Source organism: Chiloscyllium plagiosum, chromosome 15, assembly GCF_004010195.1.
Source record: "Chiloscyllium plagiosum isolate BGI_BamShark_2017 chromosome 15, ASM401019v2, whole genome shotgun sequence".
NCBI lineage: Eukaryota > Metazoa > Chordata > Chondrichthyes > Orectolobiformes > Hemiscylliidae > Chiloscyllium > Chiloscyllium plagiosum.
Genome location: NC_057724.1, coordinates 52,378,414 through 52,391,015, shown reverse-complemented (window position 1 = coordinate 52,391,015; position 12,602 = coordinate 52,378,414). Strand labels below are relative to the sequence as shown.

Genomic DNA, 12,602 nt, shown 5'->3' with positions numbered 1-12,602 from the left:
CCTTCTCTGACTGCCTCCATTGCCTGTATGTCTTTCATTAGATAAGGGGCCCAAAAGTGTTCACAGTATTCTAGCTGTTGTCTGACCAGTGACTTGTACAATTTTAGTAGAACCTCCCTACTTTATATGTCTATACCTTTGAAATAAAGGCCAATATTCCATTTGCTTTCCTTATTACCTGCTGTCAGCTCCTTGTGATCCATGAAAAGGGACTCCCAAATCCCTCTGTCCTGTATTTAAATTCTCCATTTAAATAATATTCAACTCTTCTACTCTTGGCAAAGTGCATAGCCTTAGGTCTGGAAGAGTTGTCAAACAACCAAAACAATGCACAGACTCTGAATCTTCTGTACTAGTAACTTTTACAACATAGAACTTTTATACTCCTTATTTCAGTGTAACTAATGTTGCTATTATTCAATGTTTATGTGGTTTCACTTGTAGCATGTGCGAGCTTTCTTTGGAATAAAGAGATCTGTATTATTGCTTTAAGAGTGATGTTTAATGGTGACCATGTAAGCACTCTTGATTATTATAAACATCCACTTGCTTTTCTAATCTCATGTAGAAAAGGAAATCCTTTCCTGATCTGGCCTACATTTGGCTCAATATCCACAGCAATGTGGTTGACTCTAAACTACCCTCTGGCAATTAGGGACAGCAATCAATGCAGGCATTACCATCCCATGATCCATAAACAAATTTTTTAAAAGTTGCATTTTATCTAGGTATCTAGATGTGATCACGTGACTAGGGACCATGGATACTCTGTATTGCAACACTCTGAACACAGGCTGTGTCTAGAGATTTTTCGGTAATATGTGAACTGATTTATTTATAAGTGAACCCAGTGGAGATTTTCAAGTGAACAGAAACCGCATACCTCATTTGTGTTACATATAGAAAGCATAAAAAAATCTTTACATCTAGCATTTCAACATTTTAGGCACATAAAAATAGATTTTTCTTTTTGAACGCAAAGGTCATTAAATCAAGTTTCACTGGCTGCCCATTGGTGATCCAAATGAAAATCAACATTTTATCTCCAACATTTTGCTCAATGACAAAAATATGACAAACTTCTTCTCATTGTTATGTTTCAAAATACTTGTTTGTAATACTAGTACTTTTTTTACTTCCGTAAGAAGCAAATTTATTTCACTTGTGGGCTGATAAAAGGGAAGATACAACATTTCATGCAAGGGTGTATCAAGTTATATTGATTGCTATATTATAAAAGCATTTATTGTATAAGGTGCTAGCATCAAGGAACATGTTCTTCCTCTACTTAAACTAGAAGGGATCCTAAATTTCCAAATAACTGCTTGAAAGAATAAATAAAAGCTGAAACTTAAGATATTCAAGCTATACACATTTTTGAATGACCAAAGATGTTGGGGAGCTTATATTTTAGAATCATCGAATCCCTACAGTCTGGAAGCAGGTCATTCAGCCCATTGAGTCCACACTAACCCTCTGAAGAGCATTCCACCCAGACCCACCCTCATAACCCTGCATTATCCATGAGTAACTCACCTAATCTGCACATCTTCGGACTGTGGGAGGAAACTGGAGCACTTGGTGGAAACCCACACAGACATGGGGAGAATATGTGCAAACTCCATGGACAATCACCTATGAGTTGAATTGAACCCGGGTTCCTGGGGCTGTAAGACTGCAGTGCTAACCACTGTGCCACCATGCTGCTGCTCTTGTTTTCTCCTCCATGGTAATGTCTCAACCAATGAAAGTTGACTAGCAAACCAATCATCACCCTTTTCCCTTGCTGTCTAAGTAGTTCTGGTCTTTTAAAATTTGACATTCTTGTGTTTTTTTCCTGATGAGTGCAAGTAAAATGCTTTGGCAACATGTCTTTCTTTCCCACAATATTTTTGCCAACAGAAATGGATATTGTATTCTTATGCTGAAAATGTGTTGCTGGAAAAGCGCAGCAGGTCAGGCAGCATCCAAGGAGCAGGAGAATCGACGTTTCGGGCATGAGCCCTTCTTCAGGAATGAGGAAAGTGTGCCAAGCAGGCTAAGATAAAAGGTAGGGAGGAGGGATTTGGGGGAGGGGCGTTGGAAATGCGATAGGTGGAAGGAGGTTAAGGTGAGGGTGATAGGCCGGAGTTTCGTCACCCTATTAGGTAACATCTTCAGTGGGCCTCAGGCGAAGCATTGCTGAAAATGACATCACCAACCCCTTCCACCTATCGCATTTCCAACACCCCTCCCCCAAGTCCCTCCTCCCTACCTTTTATCTTAGCCTGCTTGGCACACTTTCCTCATTCCTGAAGAAGGGCGCATGCCCGAAACATTGATTCTCCTGCTCCTTGGATGCTGCCTGACCTGCTGCGCTTTTCCAGCAACACATTTTCAGCTCTGATCTCCAGCATCTGCAATCCTCACTTTCTCCTATTGTATTCTTATGACCAAGAAATGCTGTTCCCTCATGAGCGAGCAAAATGTGACTTCGTGGCTGCACCAGTTGCTTCTGAGTCCCTGTAAGCAGCATTGATACTGCTGTGTTATAGAATGCATACTGAGGATTCGGTATTTTTACTCCATCAGTGACACTGAATTGTTTGTAATTCAAATAGAAATTGCTAAATGGAAATTTTACCCTTCAGGATCTGGTTCCACAAGAGAATATCAAGTTTAGTAACCCATTTGAATGTAATCATTAAGGTTATCTAAACAATTTCTCAGATCTAAGATGGAAAAACATTGTATCAAAAAATGCTGATGAGTCCATTCCTTCCAGCTACCCATGCATAATTTACATTATCATAGATTCTTTCCAATTTATTTAGTGTCCACAGGGATCTGAATAACCTCAGGTAAAGGATAAAATTCTGAAATTTCTTCCTGATCTCCCAAGTTAAACGACATAACAAGAACCTAGAGAATATTCAATGTTTAGGGCTTACATCTTGTGTCAGTTGCTCTGTTTAATAAATAAATTTGCAATAAACAATGTGATTTACTTTATACATATGGCAAATAAAAACAGAAATATATCAACCTTTTGATTAGGTATATATCCCAAGCATTGGAAGTCAAGAAATCACATTTTTTTTACACTTTTATGAGATACAGCTGTTAATGGCAAGGGCAGCTTTCATTGCCCAACCTTAATTGCCCTGAAGTTAAATGGCTTCCTTGGCCATTTAAAAATCAACTGTATTGCTATGTCTCTGGAGACATGGAGCAAATTGGGTAAGAGCAACAGATTTCTTCACGAAATGATATTTGTGAAGCAGATGGGTCTTTACAACACACAGTAGCAGTTTCACGTCAACATTACTGAGACTAGCTTCATATTCCAGACAGATTCTTTGAATTTAATTTCAACCAGCTGCCTCATTGGCATTTGAACCTATGTTCCCACAGCATTAGTCTCAGGGGCTTCAGGATTATTAGTCCAGTAACATGACCACAACTCCCCCAGCACCCTTTTATGGAGTGAGTTCACAATTCATGTTATCTGTGTCTGCCTGTCTGAAAGGAAGATGGAACAGGAAATTAATCCCAATGAAGTGAATCCACAAAACCATCATTTTTTTTTTCAGGAACCACATTTAAATTTCTAGCTATGTGGTTCAGTGGGCCTGTTCAAGATTAAAAATAGATAAATACATTATTTAAGTGACGACAACGTTTTCCTACTTCAGTTTCACAATCCACGATTTATTCCCCAGCGATTTTAAAATTAGACCTAAATTGCGGAAGAATGTTAAATGTGCTTCTGGCCTAAAATATGTCAGATTTCAATTAGAGATTTGAACTATCTTCACCAAGAAAAATTCTGAAAGCGTAATGTTGCTGTTCCAGCAGCTGAAAGCCTAGTGAAGAGGTAATCCCAGTCTGTTCAGTAGAATACATCATGTAAATGAGAAAATATTGAATAAAACTTATTTTACAATCTTTAACAAGAGCAGGCACTTACAATATGTACTTTAAAATGATTTGGCAAGTTGAATTATCAATGTAGCTTGGGAAAGAGTTGCTCAATTTCGATTTGTAACAGAATGAAGATATTAACATGAAATACTTCAGCTGTTCTTATTGAGCTTGACAGACATACACCACAAATTTCTCTAAATTCCCAAATGCTTAGCACATTCATATGAAACCCCTTTCTCCAATTTTATAATGGAACAGCCTGTGGAACTCACAAGCCCAGAGTGCAGTAGATACTGGGCCATTGAGTAAATTTAAGGTGGAGATAGAGATTTTTAACTAGCAATGGGTTGAAGCTTTATGGGGAGAGGGCAGGAAAGGGAAGGTGAGGCTGAGCTGAGACTAGCCATGATTGTAATAAACAGCAGAACAGGATCAAGGGACTGAATTGCATACTACTGCTCCTAATTCTTATGTTCTAAATACTATGAAATTGTATAGGTTAATATAAAAGCCTCCGAATTTAATGTAAAAATAAAACTACTGCTCATTTGCTACCTGAGCTACTCCAAAACCAGCGCATATTGCAGACTGATACATTTTCTGTCATTACAACTGCAAGAGGTCCTCTCCACTCCTGTACAGAATGCCTGAGATACCACTGCTAGCAATATCACAAATCCCTTCCCCTACTAAAGAATAGATCTACCCATAACAGAAAGCATTACAAAGATATTTTAGCAAGTCCAGGGCAAGTAAAATGTATTTTTTCAAATATTTCATATTAATTCAAATCGAATCATTTCAAATCCTCTAATCATACTTTGCTCACCGCCCCTCTCCCAACAACTTGGTGTACCTCTCATTGCTTCCTTTTTGTACACTTCCCATCCTCCCTCCCTGCTTATTGTTCCCCATGAGTGAAGGATCATGGTGGCTAATGGGATATGTGAGAGGTGGGGGTTTAGGAGTGGGACAGCCATGGCGTTAGTAGTTAGGGGTGGCAGGCAGATTTGAGTGCAGTGCTCCCTTGGGCAGCAAGCAAAGCAACAAGCAGTGCAGTGAATTGGTTGCAGAATGAGGCTGAGTGGGCCAGCGAGTGTCCAGCCTGGGTGACAATAAGTAGGCTGCTAAACATAGCTGAGCTTTCATCAAGCACCACCCATGGGCACAGTGAATACCAGTCTTGAGTTCCAGGTGCACATTGATAACATCATCTTCACTGATTTCCTGTCCCATTGAGGTGGCAGGTGATACACCACTTGCAGATCAATGTATTGAATTCTAAATAGATGAACTGATACATTTCTGTCTACATTTCGGAGAGGGTGAGTTAGATCAAGGCAATCTAATGTTAAAATTTATCAAAAAGATTGAACAAGAAAGACTTTTGGGTATGCAGAAGAGTGAACTCTCACCTCAATGTTAATAATCAATCACTGGAGACTGAGTACACGTTTTATGATCATTTTACTCAAGCGGTCAAGAGAGAGATTTACTTCAGCTAAGCCAAAGTGAAACTTTGAAGTTGAGTGTCTTAATACCAGAAGCTCCCTTCGTACACACAGAAGAATAGGTGTGTCCATTCTCGGTCATGGGTAAGGCATACTTCATCTTATCCAGGATGATGGGGTTTCAGTGTCTGGTACTATCTGTTCTCTCTTGTCTCAAGACCTTTCTAGAATATTGATTCTAAATACACAAGTGCCTACAGATTTCCTGCTGACACCTGCCTCTAGGATGCATAAGTTCATTAATTAAAGCTTGCTTTTCAAGTTATTATGAAAATCTTTATGTGACCCTTGGAATTATAGTCTAAAAATCTAAATTTATTTTCAGAACAAAAAAAATGTGACTTTTTCAAGTCATCAATTAGAAATGATTTCTTAGTTAACTTGGTTAACTGCAATTTTTGTCTTCATTTCAGTGAAGCTACCTTGAAACTTATTTGGACATTGGTTTTGAGTATCTTCGTCTGAAGCAAATCAGACCTTTGACTCTTCTTTTCAAATGTGTAGTTGCATACGTTACTCTGATGTTCCTCCTCATTTACTGTGGTACTGTTATCAGACGTTAATAGGAAGCTGTTATTCTCTAATTCTGGTGACTTTGTATCTTCCATACAGCAATGGTAATGTTCATAATGCAACAGCACATTGTTTTGCTTTCTTAGCATGTCTAACTGTGCACTGCACCAATTAAATTCTGCAGTAGCAAATTATTTTTAATTCCATTTCCTTGAATGGATATGCTCATTAGAGGTGCTACTACTAATCAGTACAGACAATTTTAAACTCTCTTTTACTTTGTTAATAGTTTTCGATATTTATAATCAACCTGTTCAGGGATGTTACCTCTGACACATCTCTGGAGCAGGTGGGACTTGAGCCCAGGCCTCCTGGCTTAGAGGTAGTGACACTTTTATCTGTAGTTTTTTTTAAATCCATTGTGTGCAGCTGTGAAATTCCCTCCATAAACCTCTGTCTCTCAGCCTCTCTCTTACTTGAATTTGCTTCTCACAGCCTACTTCTCTGACCAAACTTTTGGTAATCTGTCCTTATAATCTGTTTATGTGGCTCAGTGTTAAACGTTGCTAATGTTCCTATGAAACATCCTGTAAAAATGTTACATATAAATGTAAGCTGTTGTTATCTGCTAGAAGACCAGAGAAACAATGCATAAGATTTGTTAAAGAATGAGCAACTGAAAAATTCAATAAATTTCCTATATGTCTGTACAATTCTCACAGTATATAAAATCTGAAGTTTAAAATCTGGAATCTGAAATAAAAACAGAAAATGCTGAAAATATTCACAAGGTCTGACAGCAACCGTGGGGAGAGAAGTAGTTAATATTTCCCATAGTCATAGATTCATACAGCATAAAACAGGACCCTTTAGCTCTCCACGTCTATGCCAATCAACAAACACCAAACTCCACTCATCTGTTTTACCTGCAGTTTGTCAATAGCCTATTATGCTTTGGCATTTTAAGTGGTCATCCAGATGCCTCTTGTATGTTAAAGAGTACCTACCTCCATCATCTCTTCAAACAGCACATTATATATATCTCTCATCCTTTGACTAAAAACTTTCTTCTCGGATCTCCTCTAAATCTCTTATTTCTCACCTTAAACTTTTGCCCTCTGGTCTTAGACTGAATTGACTTGATACATTCATGCATTTTCTGTTTTTACTTGACTATAATATTGCTGTGTGTTGCAACTATAGTACATTGCATTATAGAATGATGGAACGTTTTTTTGATTTTGGCGGTGCTGAGTAGATGCACCAAATGGAAGCCATGTGCTTTCTTCCAGAAAACAAATTGGGATTTCAGGCACTTTCCTGTACCATCAGCAGATGATTTAAAAAGAGTTTAAAGTAGTGACCTTTCAACCCACTTAATTATTACTTTTTTAGGTATCTTCCCAATTATGTTTGAGGGAGGCCAAAGGAATTATCATCACTAAACAGCACAGCCCAGCAGGAATCTATTCAACTCATCTTGCCTGTGCTGCTTCTTTGAAAGAGCTATTCAATTAAACTCATTCCCCTGTTACTTCTCCCTGGCCCTACAAATGTTCCTTTTCAAGTATTTTCCAATTTTCCCTCTGAAAGTCATTATTGAACCTGCTTCCACCACCCTTAGAGGCATTGCATTACTGATTGTATTAACTTGTTTTAGAAGGTTTCTTAGTATCTTGTCTATGCTTCTTTTGCGAATGAACATAAATCATGCCTTCTGGTTACTGATCCTTCTGCCACTGGAAATTGTTTTCCCATACTTACTCTATCGAAACACTGCATCACTTGGAACATGTCTATTAAATCTCCCTTTAACCTTCTTTCCCTTAAGGAGAACATCTTTCATCTGTCCAAGTAACTGAAGCAGTAGACATCTATTGAATCCTTTCCACGCCACCTCAAGGACCTTAATTTCCTTTCTAGGACCTGCTGCCTTAAATTGACCAGAGTCCTTCTGCTGGAGTTTTATCAGTAATTTACAAATTTAGCGCTTCAGATTGTTGAGTATGATTTCCTGTCCCACCACCACTGTCACTACTGATCACAGCAGCCTCACAGTCATAAATGGAAGGAGACATGATCCCCACCTCACTCAAGGGAGGAAGACCCACCTCATAATTGCCAGCCAATCTGATATTTAACTGGCTTCTTAAGGACCTCAGTATACCTAAGGGTGGACGTGCAGGTGGGTGTAGAGGATGACAGATCAGATGTGGGCAGGAAAATAGTGGGTAGGCCAGACATTTTATATTGAGCCCCTTATCTTCAAATATGCCAACTTCAAATGGTTGTAAAATCTAATTCCACATGTTACCTTCACAAAGTGAGAAGTAAGAGCCATGCTTATTACCATCTAAGCCCTACCTGCTGTCCCCACCAGATCACTAGCATTGCTGAAGCACCGACATAGGGAACAAGCAGTATCTTTGTATAGCAGAAACCTGCTGATTTTTCCCTTGAGAATAATATTAGTGCTCCCACTTCTACCATCCTGCCAATGCCATTGCTGTTGGTTCTCAGCCAGTCAGTGCAGACTACTGCTGCCCATGCGAGAAGTGGAACAGTCTGAAACCAGGCAGTCAATGCCTAGAGCTGCCTGAGGATATCCTCCAAGGCCATCTGCAGTATCCCCCAGTGAATATCAAGAGTTGCCTACTAATCATGCTTCAGTTGGACAACACTGTCCACTTGCCAAATAAGCAGTTTCCTTTCATGCAGTATAAATGTTGGCTTTCTTCTTGAACTTGTATTCTTGCGAAATATCCTTACAAGTACAAGATGAAAATCTTTGACATACTGCTGTTTTTCAGAATTATAAAATAAGCAATATTATCATCTTACCAAGGTTACATTGTTAGTTACTGTCATTCCCATCTCACTGCTTAATTGACAGCTTTTAAAAGTGAGGCCACCTTCTTCAAAGTTATTGGTGAACATTTTCTAGTTTCCTGGGTTGACATGCCCTCTTCGTTGGACCGGCATAACAGAATTGGCAAGTAATTTAGAATGCAGATAACTAATGTTCCATTGTCAATGTGATGCTCTCAAAAACTAACAAGGATCTCTTCTTTCAGTTTGTTCACAGTATTCCAAAGGCGTTTATGCCATTTTTGGGTTCTATGATAAGAGATCTGTGAACACGCTAACATCTTTCTGTGGAGCATTACACACATCCTTCATCACTCCAAGCTTCCCCACGGAAGGAGAAGTTCAGTTTGTAATTCAACTGAGGCCACCACTGCAAGGAGCACTCTTAAGCCTTCTTATCCACTACAAATGGGAGAGATTTGTCTACCTGTATGACACAGACAGAGGTAAGCAGTCATTCTCAAAGCATTTTTTTTGTATTTTTCTAAGGTATTCATGCATGGCTGCTTAGAAAGTAATTGTGATTGAACCAGCATCGACAGGGTTGGGGCAAAAGTGTCAGTAAATCTGCATGCCCAAGGAGCTAATAATTTTGATTCAAAACATGTCATTCAAACAAATTTTACTTCTGTTTGACATTCATGGGTTCCCTGATATATTGCCTTCGCTAGTTCTAAAACAAATTAAAAACCTGGCTTTTATTAAACCTCAGCAACATTGAAGGAAATAAATTATAATTAGTCTTGAAATAGAGTACTGCAGGAAATGTCTTTGTTTTTTTTTCAAATTTCAAATTGTTTTATTTGATCAGATTTGATATTTGGGATAATCCAGGCGTTATTTCTGTCAGCAAGAATGCATAGAGATGCTTAGCTGAGAGCATTAGAATGTTCAAATAGCTGAACCTAAGGGATATTATTGCTTGATTGACAACTCTTACCCTTAGAATTATTCCTCAGTGTTTATTTATAAATGATAAAGATGCATGACATACCTGCAATTTCTGCTATTGACATTTTAAAATCAGAAGTCACACGACACCAGGTTATAGTCCAACAGGTTTATTTGAAATCTACGCTTGACGAAAGGGCAATTCTCCGAAAGCTTGTGATTTCAAATAAGCCTGTTGGACTGTAACCTGATACCATGTGACTTCTGACTTTGTCCATCCCACTCCAACACTGGCACCTCCACAACATGACATTTTAAAGATTTGACTGATTGACACTTTGATAGAATGGTAGTAAAAGTAGTTTTTTGATATTTGTATTAATGCATTTTGAAGTGTTTTCACATTTGACCTTGTTACTGTATTCCTACATTGAATCGATACAGTCTGCACAAAGCCATATATTTGAATGGAGAGTTTAAGGGGCTGTGGCTGGGGAAGGAGGGTTTGGGGGAATGATGAATGAGTGGAATGGAGGGTACAAGAGACCATGGTGGGTATATGGAGATGGGTTAGGGAGTTTGTGGGTGACGTGTGAGGGCTGGAGGGCTATTTTCTATTTTGTTGCTTTCGTTACCTTTTGGGACATCATCCCAGAAAATCCTACATCTGTAGGTTGGGCTGAGTCAGGAAATTTCTCAAATCCTTTGACTCTCCCTCATAGTTGAAAATCAAGCCCAACATCATCAATGACTTTAATGATGATGGGGAGTAGGTTGGATTTGATACCACTGTGGTAAATTTGAACATTTAAACTTTTAGGTTCATTATTCCTAAAGCTTTTAATTGGGGAAAATAATATAATATACTATAGATGAATTTTTGAAGGCACCTATTTTCATTGCAACCTTGTCACATGACTATAATAGTTTGTTTAACAAATCTGAATTAGGTCATTACAGAACATAATAAACAAAAATATAAGGAGCTAGGATCTCAGTAAAGGTTTCAGTGTCTGTTTATGTTCCATCTAATTTTCAGTGCTCAAGAAATAAGTTCTGTGTGTATTTTTTTTGGAAGGCACTGTTTTGCATTCTAGATACATCATTCCAATTTGGCATCATTAATGACTAATGCTTTAAGCCACTTTGGTGTTCAGATTAGTCTTATCTATACAGAAGACTAATCTGAACACCAGAATATTTGCAGATGTCTGAAATTGAACTGTGTGATTCAGAATGCATCATTATATTCTTACGTAATTTCTGACGTTAGTACATGCCTTTATCGGGTTCACTGAATGGCAATGCAGGTTCATAGGATCAGCTCATTCTCCAGTCTCTAAAATTCTTGTGTTATCTTTTTGCACCTATCGAAAGAGCCCTCTTGTCTCCGATAACAACTTAATTTTACATTGTTCATTTTGCATAGAAAAATGTCTCAAAATTCTCCACTGAGATGCAAACAATAAATATTAAATTGAAAGAGAAATTCCACAAGACCTCGTTTCAAAATGTGGGTTTTTAAGGTGAATATCAAAGGAGGCGAGGAATTTAAAAATGGCAGAGTGATTTTGGGAGTCACAATCCCAGAGCACAAAAACACAACCAACAAATGTAAAGTTAAGGAAGAGGGATTGCAGAGCCAGAAGTTATAGGATCAAAGAGAGAGTTTTCTCATCACAAATGGGTGTTCTGGGGTCATGTGGATGATTAAAGTGTAACAAGTCCCATTTCTAACCCCCTCTAGTCACCCCCTTTCTCCCTTTGCAGGAATAAAGCAGAGAAAAAAGGGTGGCCAACCTACTACCATGAAACAAGTTGTTATTTAAATATTATAATAATAGCAGATTAAGATAAAATTGACAGAATCTTTGGCAACATTTTGCCAGCGAAACAGGGGCTATGTTCCCTGGTGTATTCTTGTGTTGTTTTCTTTAACATTGAGTTATCACTCTCATACTCAACTGGTAACTAGAGTAGATTCAATTTACTTGAAAATCTCAAACAATTTGTAAATGGCCAATTGATAACCTACATCTACAGAGCAACCATTGTACAAAATCCTAGTCTAGCAAGCTGCTGCTTGCAGTCTTCATGACTGCTTTGTAGGCTTAAACATCTTTGTCCTTGATTCATGAGCATACTCAGCTTTTAAAGTGATACAGCTCTTAAAACAACAATAAAACATCTCCTTTTTCCTCCGCAAAAGAAACCTGCACAAAATGTGAAAGTACGCACATGTTAGGTAATTGCAAAGCTATTTGCATAGAAACAAGAATTACAAATTTATGTATTTAGGAGACTGAGTTTTTCTAATGTGTTGGTTGTTTGACAATTCTTCTGGAGGTTTAAACTTCCCACTTCATTGTTCTCTACTTTTCATATGTAGGTCTGTTGCTTGTTGTTAGAGCTTAGTTGGCTGTTGTCAGGATAATCCTCCACAACTTTATTATCCAAGCGCTTTTTGTATGTGTTCCATTCACATGAGCCAAGAACTCTGGAGGTATCCCTTGTCACCCATAACTTAGTTCTGGAGTTCTGGGTGGGAAACATTGATGGAACCTCGGGGTTGCTCAGAATGTAAGCACAATGACACCTCCCTGGATAGCAGATACACATCTTGCCACGCTCAGAACCTGGGCAAGATTCCCCAATTTGCTACAGTTCCCAATGAGATATCCAAATCATAATCTCCTTGGTGAAGAATGATAAACTGATTTGTTTGACTGCTTCCTGAGTTGATCACAAGGTTAATTTCAAAACACATCGCTTCTCTTGTGGATGCATTTCTCCCAGATCCAAATGAATGCATGTTGTAACCAGGTTTTCTCAAGTTAACAGAGTTAGTTTATTAATTACTAACCACAAGAAGAATTAGTAATGCAGCACACATGCATACAAATTAAAAATAAG

The 12,602-nt window shown here is 38.3% G+C and overlaps 1 protein-coding gene across 7 annotated transcripts in view; it reads left to right on the top strand.

The window, feature by feature from the left end:
* The window catches only part of gria3b (glutamate receptor, ionotropic, AMPA 3b), a 340,234-nt gene that overhangs the window by 48,566 nt on the left and 279,066 nt on the right, over positions 1-12,602 (top strand). For all 7 annotated transcript variants that reach the window (XR_006313803.1, XM_043704895.1, XM_043704894.1 and 4 more), the window contains exon 3: positions 9,005-9,244. Coding sequence is in view for 6 of the 7 variants with exons in the window: in XM_043704895.1 (XP_043560830.1) it covers positions 9,005-9,244 (240 nt within the window). In the remaining variant the exon portion in view is untranslated. The remainder of the gene's footprint in view (positions 1-9,004; positions 9,245-12,602) is intronic.